At 40.5% G+C, this 20,514-nt stretch overlaps 1 protein-coding gene across 1 annotated transcript in view; it reads left to right on the forward strand.

The window, feature by feature from the left end:
• GRIN2D (glutamate ionotropic receptor NMDA type subunit 2D) overlaps positions 1–20,514 on the forward strand; it is a 335,290-nt gene that overhangs the window by 146,898 nt on the left and 167,878 nt on the right. The window contains exon 6 of the mRNA XM_066607728.1: positions 14,637–14,805. Within this exon, the coding sequence (XP_066463825.1) occupies positions 14,637–14,805 (169 nt within the window). The remainder of the gene's footprint in view (positions 1–14,636; positions 14,806–20,514) is intronic.

Below are 20,514 nucleotides of genomic sequence, written 5' to 3' on the forward strand. Positions count from 1 at the left end.
GCTGCAGGGGCCCTAACTCTGGGTGACTACAACTGCAGACTTTTATTTCCTCCCTGCCGAAAGAGTAAATTTATCAGAGTAAAATTAAGGTAAGCAACTATTTGCTCACAGTCAATGCAGACGGACACTGGAAGATATATCTGTTGTGTTCCACCACTATTCATTTAACCACTAACACTCCTGTGTGAAAGCACAGGAGCGATAGTCATTGGGACAACGATTGTCTGGTGTAAAGCCAGCCTTAGGGCGCCCACCCACTGGCGTTTTTTTTCACTGCGAAATTCGCAGGTTTTTTTTTTCTGCAGGGGGTCTATGGGACTTGTAATGTAAAAATCGCGATCGCGATTTTAGCTTTGCATGTCCCATAGCCCAAAGACCCCTGCAGAAAAAAAAAAACGCTGCGAATTTCGCAGTAAAAAAACGCTAGTGGGTGGGCACCCTTATGCTAAACAGTGTAGCTCTATTATGATATCACACTTAGACCCATTAAAGACCAGAGTGTTTCAATCCTAAGGGAAAATATACTTTTTAGTGATTTTACGCATGTGGTGGTTTTATTGTTTCAATTTTTTTTTTTTTTAGGGGGCGGAAGGCTTCTTCATGGGTTTTTCATTTTGTCTTGGATGTTTTAATATATAATTTGCATAGTCTTAAATTACAGATCAGCTATGGTGACAGTTTAGGTTGGCATGGGCCGTGGGTTATTTTCTATATTTTTTAAATACGTTTGTGTTTTATTCAGTAAATTTTCTTGCTCATTTTTGTAACATTTTTTTTTAACATGCATGTCTCCTATGATGTTACATAAGACCTCTGGGATACATTCACAATGTCATTTTTTTTTCTTATTTTACAGTTTTCCACTGTAAGATCTTATTCACACAACTATATATACGCTGCTATTTAGCAGCATCAAAAAAATTGCCCATAAATCGCAACTATGTGAAGCATTGGATTACAATGTATTCATTCATATGAACGATTTTTGGGCGCGTTTAACTTTATGCTTCGAATGGGTGTAATCTGTGGTGAAAATCTACGACTTTACTGCAAAATATTGAGCATGCTGCAGAATAGAAAATCCATAAAATACTCATTTTTCTCTACAGATATTTTCCACCACTAAGGGCGCCTACCCACTGGCGTTTTTTTTTTCCTTTGCGTTTTGCGTTTTTTCTGAAGAGCAATTAGTATAGAATGTGTTCTTGTCCATTTGCGTTTTATTTTTTCGGTCCGTTGCAATTTTTCACATAGGAACTGTCAGTTGCATATGTGTCCTTATTTTTCTCTTAATGCACCCATGAATGTCAATGGAAATGAACAGAAAACGCGCCAAAAAGCCGCGAAAAACGCCGCAAAAAACGCCCGGAAAACGCGGCAAAAACGCTGCGTTTTTCATGCACGAAAATCGGCAACGCCAGTGGGTAGGTGCCCTTAGGCTGTTCTCATACGACCAAAAAAAAGGGGCAATAGTTGTGCATTGCGAGACGCACAAATCTTGCACGAATATGAACCCCATTCTTTTGATCAGGTTATACACATGAGCAATTTTGTTTTTATTCCCACATTGCATCGTGGCATGCCCTATCTTTGGCCCTTGGAACGACTCGGAACGCATCTCCAATTGTTTTTAATGGACCCGACACAGCATCACACGGTGTGTGAAGTGCACGCGAGTGTAATGTGAGGTTTACCCATTGAAAACAATGGGAAATGTTCTGCTCTCAGCTTTGGCAGAAGATTGTTACTTTCCTGAAGTGTTGCAAGGCGGTTTTACACAAAAACGGCTTGCATCTGTGGGGACATCGAGTGTTGGCCAGTGTGATAGCGGGATGAGTTTCACAGCCGATATCGCACACTCCCATGTGAAAAGAGCTTTATGGATGGTGTTTTCAAAACCCCGTCCACATGAATTGTCCTATAAATTGCAGTGGATTTGCAGTGCTGCATACTCCTCACAATTCTGCAGCATGTGAACGCAGCTTAATATGTAAGAATATGACCTTCTGAGATATTAGACTCTGAACCTGAAGCGTACACATCAATTGCTTTAATTATAAACTCTGTCTTCCAGTCTTCTTTGTTAATTTCGTACGGCTCCTTTGTTTTCATTTCTGCTGGAGGGGTCTGTTCCACGGCAGGATCATTAAACACTGAAGACATTAAAAATGCAGTACTTACAATTTATGGAAGGAGTCTTACATGTACATAGACTTTATTGGCGAAGGCGAAGAAATGATTTAAGTGGCAATATCACTTGTATGCTGGCAAAGAAAGCACATTCATAAATGTAAACAGTGAATATTCAGCCTTAATTTGTTTTCTTGGTGGTATGTGCCTAAATGTCTTAGATAAAACAGAAAAACAGTAGTGGATAAATTTGGTTCTTTGCAACCACACCATTTCTAGTTTGAGAATTTGCAGTATTCATTTTTGCTGGGGCAGGCAGTACAAAGAAGCTGCTGTGGCCTGGAAGTCAGGGCTGGCTCCATGTTTATATGGGCCCTTGGGAGACATTGGGCTCCCTTAGTCATAAATGGGTTGTGCTGTAACCTCTTAGTTATTTATAGGCTCTGCTGTGTCCCCAGAGTAATTTATAGGCCACACTGTGCCCTGGCAATAAAATAATAAACGTATTTGCCTTTATCATGCTCCCACAGTGTTCTTTATCTTCTGCCTTGGCTTCTTTTGGGCAGGATTGATGACATCATTCTGCTGCCTGTGTGACAGAAAGGCAGTGGGCAATAGAGCAGGAAGTGCTTGGCTACCTACAGTGCTGTTGTCAGTCAATTGATTCCAGTGTCTTTAAAAAGTGGATACAATTGATCTCAAAGAACAAAGACCAGATTAGTCTTGCTACTGAGTGGCCCCCTCAGGCTCAGTGGGCTCCAGCATTTTCCCAGGTTTGCTGGGTGGTGATGCTGGCCCTGCATGCAGTGCTTAGTCTAACCCTTAGCTAGTGTGGGGGTCAGTTAGTGACCTAGGCACTCTTATCTCTAAACTGGGCAATCCAAAACAGTAGCAAATAATTAGCTAGGATAGTTAATAGGTTTATAATAACACTCCTGGGGTTTAAAGCAGATAAAGGATTAACTCTTTCCAATCCACTGTCTGACCTCTGAAGACATTATGATTTAAGGCTGTACAGTTCCTATGTTAGAAGACATCCATCGGAATTCTCTTACTGTATATTGCCAGCCTCTCTGCTGTCGGAGCCTATTGAGCGTGTCACCCCTTGCAGTACTGGCTTTAGCCAGCATATAGCACCGTTGTATAACGGCAGAAAAAGAGTAAGCCCACTAGGAAAACCAGGATACAAATTGGAAGAGTTAATATTTCACACCTGGTGTGCAGTAGGTTGCTCACCTTTAAAGGCTCCTGGTTGTGTTCATGTTGTATATTGTACTTTATATCTCATCACTTGAGATAGTGATCTACCGTTATGATGGGAGAGACTGTATTCATATATAAGCACCATTATATATTTTCATCTAATAGTTTAGTCTTTATTCTAAGTTACATGTATCACCACTATTGGAATGCTAGTGATGCCTGACAGCAGTCCAAGCGCTTTATAAGCGTGCATGGGCTACCACGGAGTCCCTGTATTTTTCTAATTCCCAAGCTATGGACTTTGTGCAAGAGCGCGGGAGGATGCCCAAGCGTAAATGAATTCAATACACATACTAAATGGCTATGACAGCAGGAGTACCCCCTCTACTAAAGTAATCATTGCTACACTTCTCTATTAATTCAGTTATGCTCTGACATATATGAATTTGATTGGTGGATTGTTAAGTCTGTGATTGGTGGATGCTTTAACATCTGTCTAATCCTTGGTCTATTTAATTCCTCTCAAGCCACGATCCGTCAGTATATAGCCCCATTTCCCTAATGATGCCATAGAAGTGGTGAAACACGTCAGGGGTAATGGGGAGGGGAGGACCTTATTTTAATAAGGTTACCCTGCTTACATTCTTACTTATGGAATGACACTTAAAGTGAGTCATGCCTTCCCGATGACACCTATGGGTGTCTGAGTACTCTTCATTTTTTCATGTATTGCTAATTCTGCATTCCCTAGATGGTAGGAATATATATACATCCCTTTGTTTGGTATCTAGGGGTTCCTGGTTTTTAACTCTGGCCCTAATGTATTTAACTAATTTCAGTAAACTCTTACATCTTAATGCTAGTGTTGTACTAACAGGGCTTTCTTTTTCCTTTGGCAAATTAGTGTTTTTGGATTGTATTGAGCCCCACTGCCTAGGAGTCGCACCTGTTTAGATTAGATGACTTAATACACCTCATCATTCAAGGGATCGTAGCTTAACGGAAAAGAGATGTGAGCTAGGATTCTGCTTAAGGCCTTAGTCACACGGGCGTTTTTTCACGCGATTTGCTGATCGCATGACGGATGCGCATCCACAAATCGCGTGACCGGTGCGCGCAAGTCGCCCGAAAATCTGCTCCTAGCCGCGTTTCATTAGAAACGGGCCGGAGCTGTCCAGCGCATTGCATTCAATGGAGACGGCAATAGAGCCGGCTCCATTTAAAGCAATGTGCTGCGGGCGAGCCTGGGATGAATTGTCGGGAAGGGCTTAAATATATAAGCGCAAAACAATCCAATTGCAGGAATACAGCTTATTGTGGAAAAAACGTGCTTTTTATTTTCTTTATGGTGCTTGAATAATACAGAGAACGCGTTTCGGTTATGAAACCTTGTTCACCTCATAACCGAAACGCGTTCTCTGTATTATTCAAGCACCATAAAGAAAATAAAAAGCAAGTTTTTTCCACAATAAGCTGTATTCCTGCAATTGGATTGTTTTGCGTTTATTCAGAGCCAGAAGTAGCCGGATGGCAACAGCTTGTGAGTATACTTGCTTGCGGAACTGAGGCTTGCAGCACATGAAGATAAGGTGGGACTTTTGTTTTCTTAAATATATAAGCCCTTACCTGCAATTCATCCTAAAATGTGGTAAAATAAAATAAAAAATATATATATACACTCACCTTCTCCCGGCAGCCGGAGCTCCGTGCGGCCGTCCTGCAGTGGGTGTTAAGGGGGTGTGAGTCAGACCTGCCCCCTGATTGGCTCAGCGCTGAGCCAATCAGAGGCATGTCTCACTCACACCCATTCATGAATTCATGAATGGATGTGAGTCAGACCTGCCCCTGATTGGCTCAGCGCTGAGAGGCAGCAGTCACTCACCCATTCATGAATTCATGGGTGTGTGAGTGAAACCTGCCTCTGATTGGTCAGGGCTGTGACCAATCAGAGGCAGATCATTCAGCAGGCGGGGATTTTAAAGCCCCGCCGGCTGAATAGTGCCGAGAAGCAGTTCAGAAGAACTGACAGCGGCCGCGGCTGGACTCCGGCTGCAGCGGAAAGGTGAGTATCCAATTTTTTTTATTTTAACACATTTTAGGATGAATTGCAGGGAAGGGCTTATATATTTAAGCCCTTCCTGACAATTCATCCTGCGCTCGCCGGCAGCCCATTGCTTTCAATGGAGCGGCTATATTGCCGGCTCCATTGAATTCAATGGGCAAACATCGTTCTTCTCTGTCACAGCTGTTACAGCTGTGGCAGAGAAGAATGATTTGTCTTCTATATGTTCTCAATGGGGTCGGCGCTGCTGCCGCCGGCCCCATTGAGCGCATATAGAGAAGAGAACAGGAATCGCAGATCGCAGATAGGTGCGATCTGCGATTTCTGTTCTATAATTTATCGGACGAGCGCATAAAAAGCGCTCATGTGTCCAATACCATTGCAAAGCAATGGTTTTATAAAATCGCCGGACGCATGCGCATGCGCAAATCGCGGCTAAAAACGCCCGTCTGACTAAGGCCTCAAGCACAATAACAAAGGCTAAAACAACTCTTAACAAATAATGACAGTGAGACCATAAGGGGCTGTAGTTGTGTGATTTTGGGTTGTTTAAGCATAGAACACTACACTTTTGATTAGACATGTGTGAATATGTAAATCTTTGCCTTTTTCTTTTATCAGCATACATATTTTCTATTACAGAACCATATTTTCCACCTATAAGTCAATGAGTCAAAGCACTGTAATACAGATCCACATTTATGCCTTCCTTATCTTATGTGCAGCAATTATGACTCAGTAATAGAAAATTTGCCAAATGACAAAATAGTCATACTCTACTTTGACCCATTGAAAATAAAAAAATGTGAAGTGGGAAAAGTGATATACTGGAAGTCATTTTTATCACTGTGGTTATAAATTCTCTTTAAAGGGATTGTTTCATCAGAGCCAACTCATTTTTGGAACATGCACCCCAAGGAGTGCAGCTCTTTGGCCTGAGTCCCACTCCTTTTCACTGCCGGCAAATGACTGGTTTTGCGGGGAAAGATGTAGTTAGTCAGACATGCAGGGGAAATGCAGTATTACAAGATGGCCATACAGACCATCCATTAATACAAGACGAGCACAAAGAAGATCATAAAGAGTGGCCCCTTTTAACTAATATATATGGGGATTCTCTGATATTATATTACCTGAATCAATCTCTTTCAAAAGAACGCAACTGAAGCAAATATGAAATTCCTCATAATTGACCTTCCAATGTCTGCACTCCTTGGATGGAGAGAGGAAGAAAGGGGTTCCCCGAATGCAATGCCCACCTCATCCCCCCATTATGCTTATATTATACTGGGGAATTTATATTCCCTGCTAGTGTTTTCATCTTTCCTGAATCTTTCCAACTTTGAAAAGTAGCAATTTGGGTAATAGATGTGCCATATAGATTGACCGCCAAAGGAGAACCTTCCTTTTTCACTGCATGTTAAACTGTAGAAGGTCAATTTGCATATTACTTTATTAACAAAATGTGAATATTTTTGTCCATTTGCTACTTTAGTGAATATTCACAAAATAGATGACCACTTAATCATGGGACCTTTAAAAATGTCTATTTCTTTCATCTCTAAGTTTAAATACACTGTTTTTCTTCTGTAGCAATTTCATCAGATAATTAGAATCTTACCAATTAATTCAGCGTTCATAGTGGCACTTGCATAAGACTAAGGGTGGCGGCAAGGTTAACATTACTGTGTGTCTTTTCCAGTCTCTGGCTATGTTTCCATCTTTTCAATGAACATATAAAACCTTGCCCTTACTGATAAGACTTAATTATCAGCACTTCCGCAATATGAAGTCTTCTAAATTCTCATCCAAGTCTACATTGCCTCAGAATATGCTTAAAAATAATTACAACGAATAGAAAAAAAATAGGATTCCAAGTAGACCCTTTTGAACTCATTCAGTCTGATCTAGCCAGGAGGTCGGAAATTCTTACTAGAGTCAAAAGATTTGGGAAATTAAGTAATTTTCCATTTTCAGTTTTAAAAATGACAGCATTCAATTAATATTTCTATGTTGTAAGAACTCTTTGTAAGAACACAAATTTGTTCTTAGCAAATGAATGTAAATTAATGCAAATGAAAGGAAAACCGTAGAGGAATCTGAAGTTGGGAAAAAAAATAGTTGTAACTGAAATTTCAGGTTAATACCAGTAATTGGGAATTTAAAGGGGTTTTTCATGTTGATGACCTTGCAGTTGTTGATTTTCATGAGAGTCGTGCATGAGAAGCGCCAGTCACTACACAGAGGTTGTAGTCAACAGTATCCATTCAAACACCAATGGGTGCCCCATCTGCCAGGGTACAAAGTGGTGGACCCCAGTCGATCAACTATTGATGACCCTTCTTGAGGATAGGCCATCAATAGTATTTGCGTGGAAAACCCCATGTTTGAAAATGTGCATTTTCAACTGTCTCCATTATAAAGATTGACAAAATGGAGTGCAGACAAGCCCGTAACCCTGTGAAATTCATGTTAAAAGGATTGTCTGGGTCATAAAAAGCATTTTAAAGAGATATTCCCATCTCATAAAGTTATGCCATATTGCTAAGATATACAGTTATTTTATAATTGTAAGGAGGCAACCTCTGAGTCCTTTACTAAACCTCAGAATAAAGGGGATGTGATGATAATTCAGCGCTGCTGTCCCTGTACTTTGTTTCTCTGTATAGCAGTACTGCCGACTATTCAGCTTTGTATTTCCCCTTAACAGCGGGTGTCCATGGCACCTCTGTGCAGGGAAAGATTGTGAACAAGCCACAGTGCTGATTCAGTGTCTTTAGTCTCATGATTGAAGTGGGTCTTGAGGCCCATTTACACGCAAAGATGATCGCTCAAAATTTCTTCAAGCGATAGAGGGATTGACAGTTTTGGCGAATGTCTTGCATAAGCTGCTAATGGGCATTAGTACCCATTAGCAGCTTATTACCTTCATTTTCATGTAAATGAGCCTCTGGGAGCTGTGTGCAGAGAACAGCAGGTGGTCTGTTCTCTACATACAACTCCTTTGTTCCGCTGCGGGGCTGCAAGCTGAATACAATGTAATCAGTGCTCCCATGGAGAACAAAGCCTGTGGTCCCTGCCATCAGCTCTCCGACTGATCATATGCTCACCTAAAAATCATTGTTTGGCCGAAAAGTATCGATGGTAGGATTTGCACATAACAATTATTGCTCGAAAGACATCTTTTGAGTGAATTTTGAGTGATAATCTTTGCGTGTAAATGGGCCTTTTAGAGGTTAGATCTAGACTGAACAGAAAGTGTTTCTGTCACTTTATGAGTTGGCTCTTTTAAACTCCCTATATTAGAATATTAATTTCATAGAAGGGAGTCCCCCATTCAAAATCCTCATCTATTAACCAAAGAAGGGATCAACAGCAAACAGCTTCTCTCACTCTGGAGGACGTGGCATGTCTACTACTGTCCATGAACTGTCCATTACTTTAAATGGGAGCTGTGCATTTTCCCATGTAGGCGTGCTGCACGACTGAGGACAATTTTATTTCCAAGCTTTTCCATGTCTAAATTTTCATAGCAAAACTTCCCCTTTTGGAATAATATAATGTACTGGCAATTTTTTAATGAATTATTCATTTACTTCTTTAATATTTTATATTCTTGCTATTTTTTGCAGCATAGATATAAGTTTTATATGAAAAATTAAAAAACAAACTGTATTTTTTGATTACTTATGTTTTTATAGGAAAAGGATTAAAATAGGAAAAGTACACAGATTCTTTTTGTAATTTACCTGACGCCAGGACACTGTGATGGATCCATTTTCAAACAGAATCCAACTGACACTGACTATTCCTATATAACCCATTGACTTAAATGGCGTCTGACAAGGTTCTGGTATTGGCTGGTTTTAATGGCAAGAATAGTACTGCAGTAATATTGCCACCAAAAGTACCATAACAGGCAATGGAATTCTCAAAAGAGACTTCTAACAGAGCTTTACTGTAGTTGGAGGAAGCTTGCATAACATTCGGTAAAGTCATCGGATTGCTATAAGCACTGATCTGGTTACAAACTCCGTATCTCCCCTGTCCCATGCGCCAGATACGTGTCACCATCGCAACATCTCATGACATCAGCCCGAATAAGAACATTTATTTCATGCATTCAGGCTGTAATAGTCCTCACTTTGCAGTGTTTATTTATAAGCCGCCAACCCTTTAGGTTTTATAGCATATGTGCTCGGTTTAACTGTAATTTTAGGAAATGGCAAAGCCAAGAGTCATCTAAACAAGAGTAAAGTCTGTAAGCCTGCATTTTTTTTCCCCTGTCTTGCCCATTGAGCCATGACCTTATCTTTGTTTTGCTAGATACAAAGAACAGAATAAGTTGCAGAATATTTTTTAACCTAGCAGTCACAAATGTTTCAAATCTCCCTCTCAATTCTTTATCTTACGACGCAGACAATTTAACTCACATCGCAGCTAGAGTGAGAAAAGGTCACAGATCACTTTGCCAGCCATCAAAGTGACAAACAGGGTAAAAGAACAAGTAGTTTAATGAAAAGTTGTGGTGTCACAACAGGAAAAAATATCTATTCTGCCGGCAGATAAGAGGCTTGTTTCTTCTTCCGGCTGTAATGTGCCACTTTCTCTTTTCTCTCATGTCCATTTCTTTAAGCTCTTGGTCTTCTTTTTCTTCCCGTTTATTTGTGATGTTTATTGCCGGTTATCAGGGAAGAACTACTGTACTAAGACAACCAAAAAATACATCTAGTTTTTGAATTAGCCCTCCCCAGCACAGTCCTCCTTTAGTAGAAGAGTGTTTTCGAGATTGCATTGGGCATTTCATCAGTAGTGTCAGAAATGATAACATTTATGCAGTAAATAGGTGCATTTTAAAATGCCTTTGTAAGGTGCAATAGCTAAGCTGTCAAAATAGTCGATAATATCAGATTATATGTTTTAAATCCCCATACAAAGATTTGCAAATAGTAAAAGTAGACATTTGGAACTCTCTATGCAATAAATTGTGCAGGATTGTCTCTTCAATCTAAAAACAATTGATTAGATACAACCTGAGTAAAAGTCCATTTAGACAGGACGAATGTTGGGCAAATGATCCCCGACACTCGTCCCCGCATGCACGCATACCCATGCTGTTTTATGGGAGCTAGTTTCGCTGGCTCGCTTGCAGACCGGCCATTCAATACTGAATGGCTGCTATATACACTGAACGATGATCATTCAGCTCATCGTCTATTGTTTAGCTGAACGGCCGCTATGCTAAGTCAATGGAGAGGGGTGGGGGAGCATGAGGAGAGAAATCTCCTGCAGCCGCCCCACTGTTAGCCAGCAATACTAGCTCCTGTGTGTTGCAGCCGTTCTGAGGCCTGCACCGGGCTTGCAGGCCAGACGAGGTTTTGGTTGTGCCCTTGCTTCTCCTGGAGCTGAGGGGCGTGATAGTTGCAGGAGTAACGTCAGTCAGCGCCTGGTGCTGAGTAGCTTGGCTCCTACTTAAACAGTGCCAGCATGATCTCCTGTGCTGGTCAATCCTTCAGTTACCTATGGACAGCGACAGAGGAACACACCTTGGCTGAAGCTCCTAGCTAAGTTCTTTTATGCTTTGTTTGGTTTTCGGTTTTGTCTTTCTGTTGTGCCAGGGCTCCCGTATAGGGACTTGTCAGTGGCCCAGGCAGGCGTGCGGGCTCGCACTTGTCAGAGCGGTCGGTCCGCCGAGTAGGCAGGGCCCCCTCCCGGGTTAGGGGACGATAGGGAGAGCATTCCCCTTTAGTTTTTGTTTCCTTTTGCACAGTTGTGCCTTTTGTTTGTGTTTTAGAGGTGTCATTTCCAGAAGACGCAACACTGTACAGCAGCACAAGAGTGATTATGTGCAGGGATGAGTGTCGGGCATCATTTGCCCGACATTCATCCCGTCTAAATGGACCTTAAGACTGGGCTCATGTGACCGGGCCAGATTTTGCATGTGGGAGGCCCGCAGCGGATTCCGGCTGTGAGCTCGGCCAGGGACCCTGCGTATGGCAAGTAATTGTATTGCAAATGACCATGGAAGCACGCAGTTGGTCATGTGCAATACAGCTTTTTTCTGTTTGTTCGTATTTTCCGCGCCATGGCTTAGCAATGACGTGTATACCCACAGCCAATATGCAATGTAATTACTTGTCTGCGGTCATATCCATGGCCATAGAGCACAATTTGCAATTAAGAATATGCAATTCATACCCAGAAGTGTGAAGGAAAATTCGAAACTACATGCCTTTTCAATGCCCGCATATTACTATGGATCTTCCTCGCCAATGGCGATTGCGGAATCCACAATTCAAATCATGTCGCGTGACACCATCCTGAGATTTATAACATGGTGGTCCCATGCATATGTACATTGGAAGATGAGAGATAGCCCCTCCCTTTTTGAGACCTTAAATGTTTAACATAATTTCCATATTTTTAAAGACACACATATACGTTTCTTCCCTCTAGCTTGTCTCTCTTGCCTCACTAAAATGAATGAGCTAGAGTTGATAGCTGTTCCCATAAGATCATTCATTCAACATTGGTGTAATATCTATGATCAATTGATTTAGGCTGGGTTCTCCCATTCATTTATAAGAATTGGAGTACCATTAGTGTCAACCATCCACACTGTCTTGTATAAATTAGATGTATAGATGCACAATACCGCTGCAACTAAAATATACTGTTTTTCTATGTGATATGCAAATGGCATGAGATATGTCAGCACGGAGTTTTCAGCACTTGGAAGAATTGGAGTTATTCATGAGCTTATCAACCAATGCTGCCTCTTTTTCACTGATTGATGCAAAATTTCATAAACTGCATCCGTGAAGCGAGAAGCAGCTAACACATTTATCAGTGGGCTGGAGGTAGAAGTTGCATGAGTGGTTCATAAATATGGCTGACTCTTCCTGGTCTTGAAAGCCCAGGTCATGTTATTTGCATACGATGACGGAAAAATTTATATTGATGATTTCTGATGTATTGTGCATTGTTATATGGTATCAATAATGAGAACTGGCTTTTGGTCATAGCATATACATGATAGTTTGAGCAGGTTAGTTAGGAGAAAGCAGTTGGTGGGTTTCCATTAGTTTAAACATTTTGGGATTTTCAGTTTTTCATGTGTGAAGTTTTTGAGTATTATCATGGTACAGTTTTCAAACTAGGAAATGTGAAATCTTCTATGCATATACAAAGTTAGGCAAATAAATGATTAATATATATGATGGGCCTTGCTTACACCAAATTTCAGTTTTTGCATTTTTCAATCTCCATCTAAAACCTAAAGTCAAATTCTACCATGAGAAACAAGATTTATTTGTATTTAACTCATTAAGGACCAAGCACTGTAAATTTATGGTGCTTGGTCCTGGGCTTTAATCCTAGCTGATAGTAAAAATATGGCACGGAAATAAAGCCCTTGCTTCTCCACTGAATCAGAAGCAGGTCAGGTTGTTACGTCACAGCTGAGAACCTGAAGGAGAAGGCAGGAATGGTTTTTAACCCCTTCCGCCTTTTCCTTAGTAGACACCGCTCAATGAGCTCTATATACTAAAAATTGAAGGTGGAAGTATAACTACACGAGTCGGTGATCATGTGACTGAAGGGATCCCCCGGAACAGCAGAGATACAGGGTCCCAGCAGACACTGATCAGCTCTGCTAGTGACTATTGTCACTACAGGGGGATGTTTTCCCTGTAACTGGGGCTCCAATGGATGCCGCAGCTACAATGGAAAAGTATCAAATAAAAAAAAACAAAAAACATGTGAATGCCCCCAGAGGTGTTATATGACATCATGGGGGACATGGATAGTAAAAAAAATAATTACATGAATAAGTAAATCAAAATTATAGAATAAAATAAAAATATATACATTAAAAAAAATGTGGTATCCATTTTGGGGTGCAAATCCTCATTTCATTCACTATAGAAAAAAAATCTCTTTAAAATGACATATTTGCAAAAATATGAAATTTTATATTTTTCTTTTGTAAATTGCATTAGCTCCTGAAAATAAACTGTGGGGTAAAAATACTCATGACAGCCCTCAGTGAATACACTAAGGGGTGTAGTTTTTAAAATGTGGTCATTTGTGGGGGTAGCTATCACTCTGACATCTATGAGCTTTTGTAATCTTGGCTTGGTATAGGAAAGCAAAGTGTTCCTCAAAATGTTGGTAATTAATGTTAAATTTGTACGTCTCCTAAATGTTTAAAAAAGCTAAAGTTTTTCAAATGTGCATCCAGAATAAAGTAAACAGATGGAAATATATACCTCATCAAAAATGTGTACAGTATGATTGCACATATTTGAAATACTGCAGTTGAAAATGTGAAAAAATAAAAAAAAATGTTGCCACTTTTAATAAATATACACAACTCTATCGGTCTATTTGCAGCACCTAAATGAAGTACAGTATGTGTTGAAAATACAATGTCAGAATTACTGGGATATGCAAAACCCTTTACGGAGTTATTCTATGTTAAAGTGACACATGTCAGATTTCCAAAATTTGGCTCCGCCACTAAGGCGCCAACAGGCTTGGTTACTAAGTGGTTAAAGGGGTTGTCCCGAGGCAAAACATCAAAATTTTAAATTAGCCCATTCCCCCTGTCACCCCCCAGCATAAAATAGCACTTTAAAGCGGTTTTTAAACAGCTTGCTACTACCGATGTGATGAAATATGAACTTATAAAAATCTTCTCCCTAAGATGGCCGCCGGTCCTTTCCCAGGGATGCACCGCGGTTTTCTCCCATGGTGCACCGCGGGTCTTCTCCCATGGTGCACCATGGGCTCTGTGCGGTCCATTGCCGATTCCAGCCTCCTGATTGGCTGGAATCGGCACACGTGACGGGGCGGAGCTACGCGATGACGCGTAGAAGGGGGCAGAGCCAGAACGCTGCTCGTGCCCGGGCCGACCAGAAGGGAGAAGACCCTTCTGTGCAAGCGCGTCTAATCGGGCGATTAGATGCTGAAATTAGACGGAGCCATGGAGACGGAGACGCCAGCAACGGAACAGGTAAGTGAATGTACATTACAAAGTGCATTAATATGGCCATACAGAAGTGTATAACCCCACTTGCTGCCGCGAGACAACCCCTTTAAGGTACAAAACTGCCTGGTCCTTAAGTGGTTAAAATACTTTGAACTAGTTTTTCTATCTATCTATACATCTTACAGTAACTATTTAATTTGTTTTTAAATAAGTGTTAGACTTTGACATGTTTCCTGTTTATCTCTACAGCCATATAACAGACCCCATCATCTTTGTCAAGCAATGCTGTAAAGGATTCTGCATTGATATTCTTAAACGTCTTGCCAAAACCATTGGTTTTACATATGATCTTTACCTGGTGACTAATGGAAAACATGGCAAGAAGATAGAGGGAGTATGGAATGGAATGATCGGAGAGGTGAGATACAATAAGTGCTTCCCATGTCATCATGCTTGTTTTTGTATTCCATTTTGGATTATGTTTATTCTATATGTTGCACATGTGATTTTCTTTAATGAGTTGTATTAAGACATTATGTGTTGATCATTGAACAGTTTAATACAAAGCAAATATAACTAACACACTAACTGTAACTAACTGTATGTACAGCTAAATAATATCTATCATATATTGAAATAAGAAATGTATCCTGGTATTAACAATAATGCTATGTATGTGTAATCATTGTTTAATAGTAGTGGTATTGGAGAGAAATTCATGTGCACAAACGATGGCATATTAGCATATCCTGATGTTGCATCATTAGAATAGTCCATTGGACCATTTGTGATGCAACTAGAGCTGAAGATCACCAACTTACATGAATACATACTAAGGACTTCTTCACACGACCGTATGGTAAAATATGCTCACCTCAGCATGACGTATTTGTGCATGAACAAGTTATTTTTGCACATGTATTGGCACATAGTACTGCATTTTTTGGTTACGCTTGGCATGTTCACATTTGCGTGCAAAACAGCTGTGATTGAAAAGGCTATTTAGCCTAATAAGGTCAGGTGTGTTCTTTTCCCTGTGATTCTGCGTAGCATATTGTACATTTGCATGGGTATTAACTGTGTATTTCCCTAAACTTTTAAGGGGCCCTTGGTGCATAAATACACATGAAAATAGAGCAGGTCTTACTTTTCTGTGCGCAAAAAAGTTCATGTGAACAAAGCCATTGAAATCAATGAGTTCTGTTCCCTGTGCTTTGCAAATATTTTACACACACAAAAAACACTCAAATACAGTCTTCTGAAGAAGCCCTAAGGGTATGTGCAGGGTGTGGGCTCTAGAGTTGAGCAAACATACTCTGCCGAGCTTGATGCTCGTTTGAGTATTAGCGTACTCGATGGTGCTCGTTACTCGAACGAGCATCAAATCGTGTTCGACCCCGCCCCAGCTTTTGGCTCCTCCCCACTGTGATGTGCCTGCTTTGGCCCCTCCTTGCCATGACGCAGCGCGTGTCATAGCCAAATTTTTTCTCTGGGAGGAAGGGAGAGAGAGAGAGAACAAACGAACACGAACCAAGAAAAAAAAAAAGCTTGGGACCCGGCGTCCCACATACAAAAATGCTCGAGTCTCCCATTGTAGTCTATGGGGTTAATTACTCAAGTAGAGCTCTCAAATAGTATGAAACGCTCGACTCGAATAACTCGGACCCGAGCATTTGGGTGCTTGCTCATCTCTAGTGGGCACACAACGCGGAGAAAATCTGTATGTGGATTTTCATGTGGATTTTGGTGTGCATTTGACCACAGAATTCACTCAAATCATTGCAATGAATGAATTACTCTTTGAAAATCTGCACCATTTCCACAAAAATAGAGAATGTTGCAGATTTCCAAATGCACAGCATGACTATTTTCTACTGCAGATTCACTTAGATTATACTGTATATTACTACAGAATTTTTGGTGCAAAATCTGCAGCAAAAATTCTGCTGAGTATCTGCAATGTGGAAACTTTCCCATCATGACTGAGGGCTTCTTCAGACAGGCATATGCATAACTGAGAGCACCGCTACTGAGAATATTTGCACATCTGCCAGTCCAAATTTTTTTATTTATCATTTAAAATTGCGTGCAAAGAAGAAAATTTGAAAGATAAGGCCAGACCTATGTATAAGAAAGATAAGGCAAGACCTATTATTTCTTGTGTGTAGGACTATTGGACGAGAATATCAATGACTTTGTTTTGTCATGTTTTGTGGGCATGATTTTCACATCTGCAAAACAGGATGAAAACCTTATAATCGTTTTAAGCCCTCATATCTACCATCAGCACTAGTGGTCTCCAACCTGTTGCAGTGGGACCTGTACTGTAATTTGGCAGCAACCGGAAAGCCATACTACTTCTCTGTATACTATTTCTATATATTGTAGAAGAGCAGTACACAGAATGGCCTGCAGGGGCTGTAGACAGGTGTTTGGGTACCAGGAATGAGAGAAAACACCTGTGGGTGTGGCAGGAAGTAAGATAAAAGTATCAGTTCCTGACACACTCTGGGGTAAGGTTGGCAGAAAGCCTCAGTGAGAGGCTGTGGTAGCAGCGTCAGGAACTGGAAGCCTGACATCCAGCGTGGACCAAACTAGGGTTCGCCATATGTCTGACAGAGGAGGACGCCCTCTAGACAACCCAGGTAGGGGATAGTGACGGAGACCCTGCGGGTTGGAATTCCTGAATTCATATTATGTTTCAGTACATGTTTGCTGTGTGTGAAATAACACTTGTGGAAATCCAGAATTTGACGTAATTCGGTGGTCCTGAGCCTTTATGAGAGTGGTGCTAACCATCATGGATGGAGAAGATGGTGATCCTGGTGAAGAGATAACATCCAGGTTGTCACAATATCTATCTGAGCAACCAAATAAAGTCACTTTTTATACATTTCAGGCATTAATTTGTTTATCGTTTTTAAGCTTTTACAAATGAGACTTTTTATAGATATTACAGAAGGGACTGTTTGAAACACAACAACCTTTACTACATTGTTTTCATGGCCAAAAGAGAAGTGACATAGACAAATGTGAGGGCATCTAAATAAATCAACAGACTTAATACAGTAGGTCGGTCTGATTAAGGAGTGAAAGTAGACAAGCTTCTCTACATCTTTCAACACCGAACGGGGGAAGGGAAGAATTTAGATGACCTCAGGAAATGTTCTTACAGATAAAGGCAATGTACACTTACTTAAAATAGAAACAAACATAAAATCAAAGCTTGTCTGCTCTCATGGCAGCAAAAGTTCTAAATATGATGGCGTTAAAGTTCAGGCTGATGTGATAGAAAGTGACAGCAGAGAGCCAAATGCATAAAGTTGTCTCTGTTTTTTAAAACTCCACAGCCCTGAAGTCAGAAGCAGAGTCAATTGAAAAGACTGAAAAGGTCACTGGGAATGAATAAACCACATAGAACACAGCAAACAAAATACTGTAAAATACATCTACTCAAGTGTACATGGCTATGTGTCATTGAGGTGCATCCCTTTCTGAAATGCTGCAGTGGAATATTCCATACACATGTATGATGACCAGGGATAACCAAAGATGTCTAATTTTCAGTGATGAAATTAGAATAAGGTGGAATCAACACCTTCCAAACTAGGCACAAGAGAATAAATACTACAGAGAGTGACCACATGACTGCTATTGAGGGCCTTGTAAAGAGAGGTCCCTGCCCTGGTTGGTTTATTTGCCTTTGCTACTAAATAGTAATGGGCAGAGCAAGTCCCTTGTCTTCAAAATAACTGCATTCCTTGTAATTATAAGGTGATGAATTAGACCAAGAGTCATGGAAAGGATGTGTAGCAGAAATAAAAAGCCAGTCTCTCCTTTCATGGGTTGTAAAATTAATATAATGAGGGACCCAATTTAGGATTATCATTTGCTCCAAAATGTAGTGGCATTAACTTTGTGAAACTAAAGTGAAAACTGATCATGGCTAATGCTCAGCCAGAATTTAGGCTCATTAAAAAAAAAAAATTTTTAAGTTACAAAACAGGAAAAAAGTTGTATAAAGTTGATTTTCCAGACAGACTCTGATGTAGAAAACGTTTGTAGTTCTAATGTCAATCAGTGAAAGCTAATAGAAATGATGAATGTTGTAACAAATTCAGTTCAAAGGCATTTGTGGCTATCAACTTGTTGCAATATGATGCCACTTTTAATACATCTGAGACAATAGAGGACATACATAAAGCCTTTTATGCCAGTTTCTGCAGTAAAGTGGGGATTTACACAAAAATGTACAACTTTTTAGCTTTTTGTACCCGCCTCACCACTTTTGTAAAAAAGTGTGCAGGGTTTGTCAGGAGGTGGCTTTACCACATGGACCGACAGATTTATTTACAACACTAATTCCAAATAAATTGGGACGCTTTGTAAAATGTTATTAAATATAAAGAAAAAGACATTTTCTATTTCATTTTAAAAATGTAACTCATTAAGACATTTATCAATCTGTGAAAAACTGCATTAAATTGTGGAAGAAATTCAGAAAAATGTCCCTAAATGTAACATTGAAAAGGATTTGAATATCCCACCAGCTATGGTAAATAATATCAAAAGATTTAGAGATTCTGGAGAAAATCATATGCACGAGGGACAATAATGGATACTCTAGATCTATGGACCCTCAGTTGTCACTGCATTAAAAACAGGCATGATTCTGTAATGCAAATCCCTGCATGGGCTCAGAAATACTTCTGGAAATCATTGTCAATTTTATCCCTGGCTATCAATCTCCATTTGCATTTCACTGTCTACCCTTTTTTTTCTATTATGTACTGTGAAGTACTGAGGGGCTTGATAGTGGATGGTCGCTGCGTCGCCCCTAGGTTCCGTTATTATGCCTAGTGGGGCTGGAGGAAGTCCATGTCCCGCTGTTAGAGACATGAAAGTCCAGGAGTGCAATGTAATCTCTAGCAAGTAGTTGCTGGAGATGGTTTCTTTAAAAATCTTTGGGCCTGGATTTTTGGAATAGATGTCAGGTTGGTAGTGGGGCCATCCATTCCACTTCCTCCACTCTGGGTTATGTGCATGGTTAATCAGCACAGGTGCTGAGGGTGGGCCAGGAAGAGTTGTATATAAATAGCAGTTTTTCACTGACACAGAGAGAAACTGGATGGCTGCTGGACCCAGGCAGCCTGATATACCTGCTGGAGGTAAAAGCCCTGCTGTTTGGTGCACCTACTGAACATGACCTGTACAGGCAGGGACTGTCTGTTATACTAATGCTGGACTATTGTTTTCTTGCCTGAAGCTAAGACTGGATTTGTTTTTGATTTGTTGGACTGAAATAAACACAGGTCACGCCTGTACTTGGACTTTAAATATGTGTCTCCGTCTCTGACTGCCGCACACCCCGCAAACCCGCACTCTACCGAGTTGTCTTCCCACAGTACTTTTATATATTTATTTTGTGTACTACTATTTGTGATGTATATTTTATGCAGTGTGACTACGAGATTGAAGAACGGGCACAATTGCCTCGAAACGCTTGATGTTCTGTGCTGGATTTTATTTATATAAAAGGACAATGTTTTTATTTAAATATGTGCATATTTTTGTCGTACCATCCTATCAGTCTTTTAACCCTTTTCCTCTCACTCAGAACTCATTGTCTGTAACCACAGTTCGCTGTGCAATCCACAAATACAAATGTATCATGCAAAGAAGAAGCCACATATTAACACAATCCAGAAATGGTAGCGTCTTCTCTGGGCCACAACTCATTTAAAATGGACTAAGGCAAAATGGAAAAGGGTCCTGTGGTCAGATGACTCAAGATTTTAAATTGGTATTTTGGAAACCATGGACGACGTGTCCTGGGGACTCAAGAGGAGAAGGACCATCCAGCTTATCTGTGCAAAGTTCAAAAATCTATCACAGCAGCATGGCTTTACATAAGAAGACTCCGGGTGCCGAACTGGCCTGCCTACAGTCTATACCTTTTACCAATGGAAAATATTTGTAGGAATATGACACAAAAAATCTGGCAAAAACAACCCAGAACTGTTGAGCAGCTATGGTAGAATCAGATACCAGACCAGAATAGGACAACATTCCTCTCACAAAACTCCAGCAATTGGTCTCACTTTCCAGACATTTTCAGACTGTTGTA

Source organism: Eleutherodactylus coqui, chromosome 6 (assembly GCF_035609145.1).
Source record: "Eleutherodactylus coqui strain aEleCoq1 chromosome 6, aEleCoq1.hap1, whole genome shotgun sequence".
Lineage (NCBI taxonomy): Eukaryota > Metazoa > Chordata > Amphibia > Anura > Eleutherodactylidae > Eleutherodactylus > Eleutherodactylus coqui.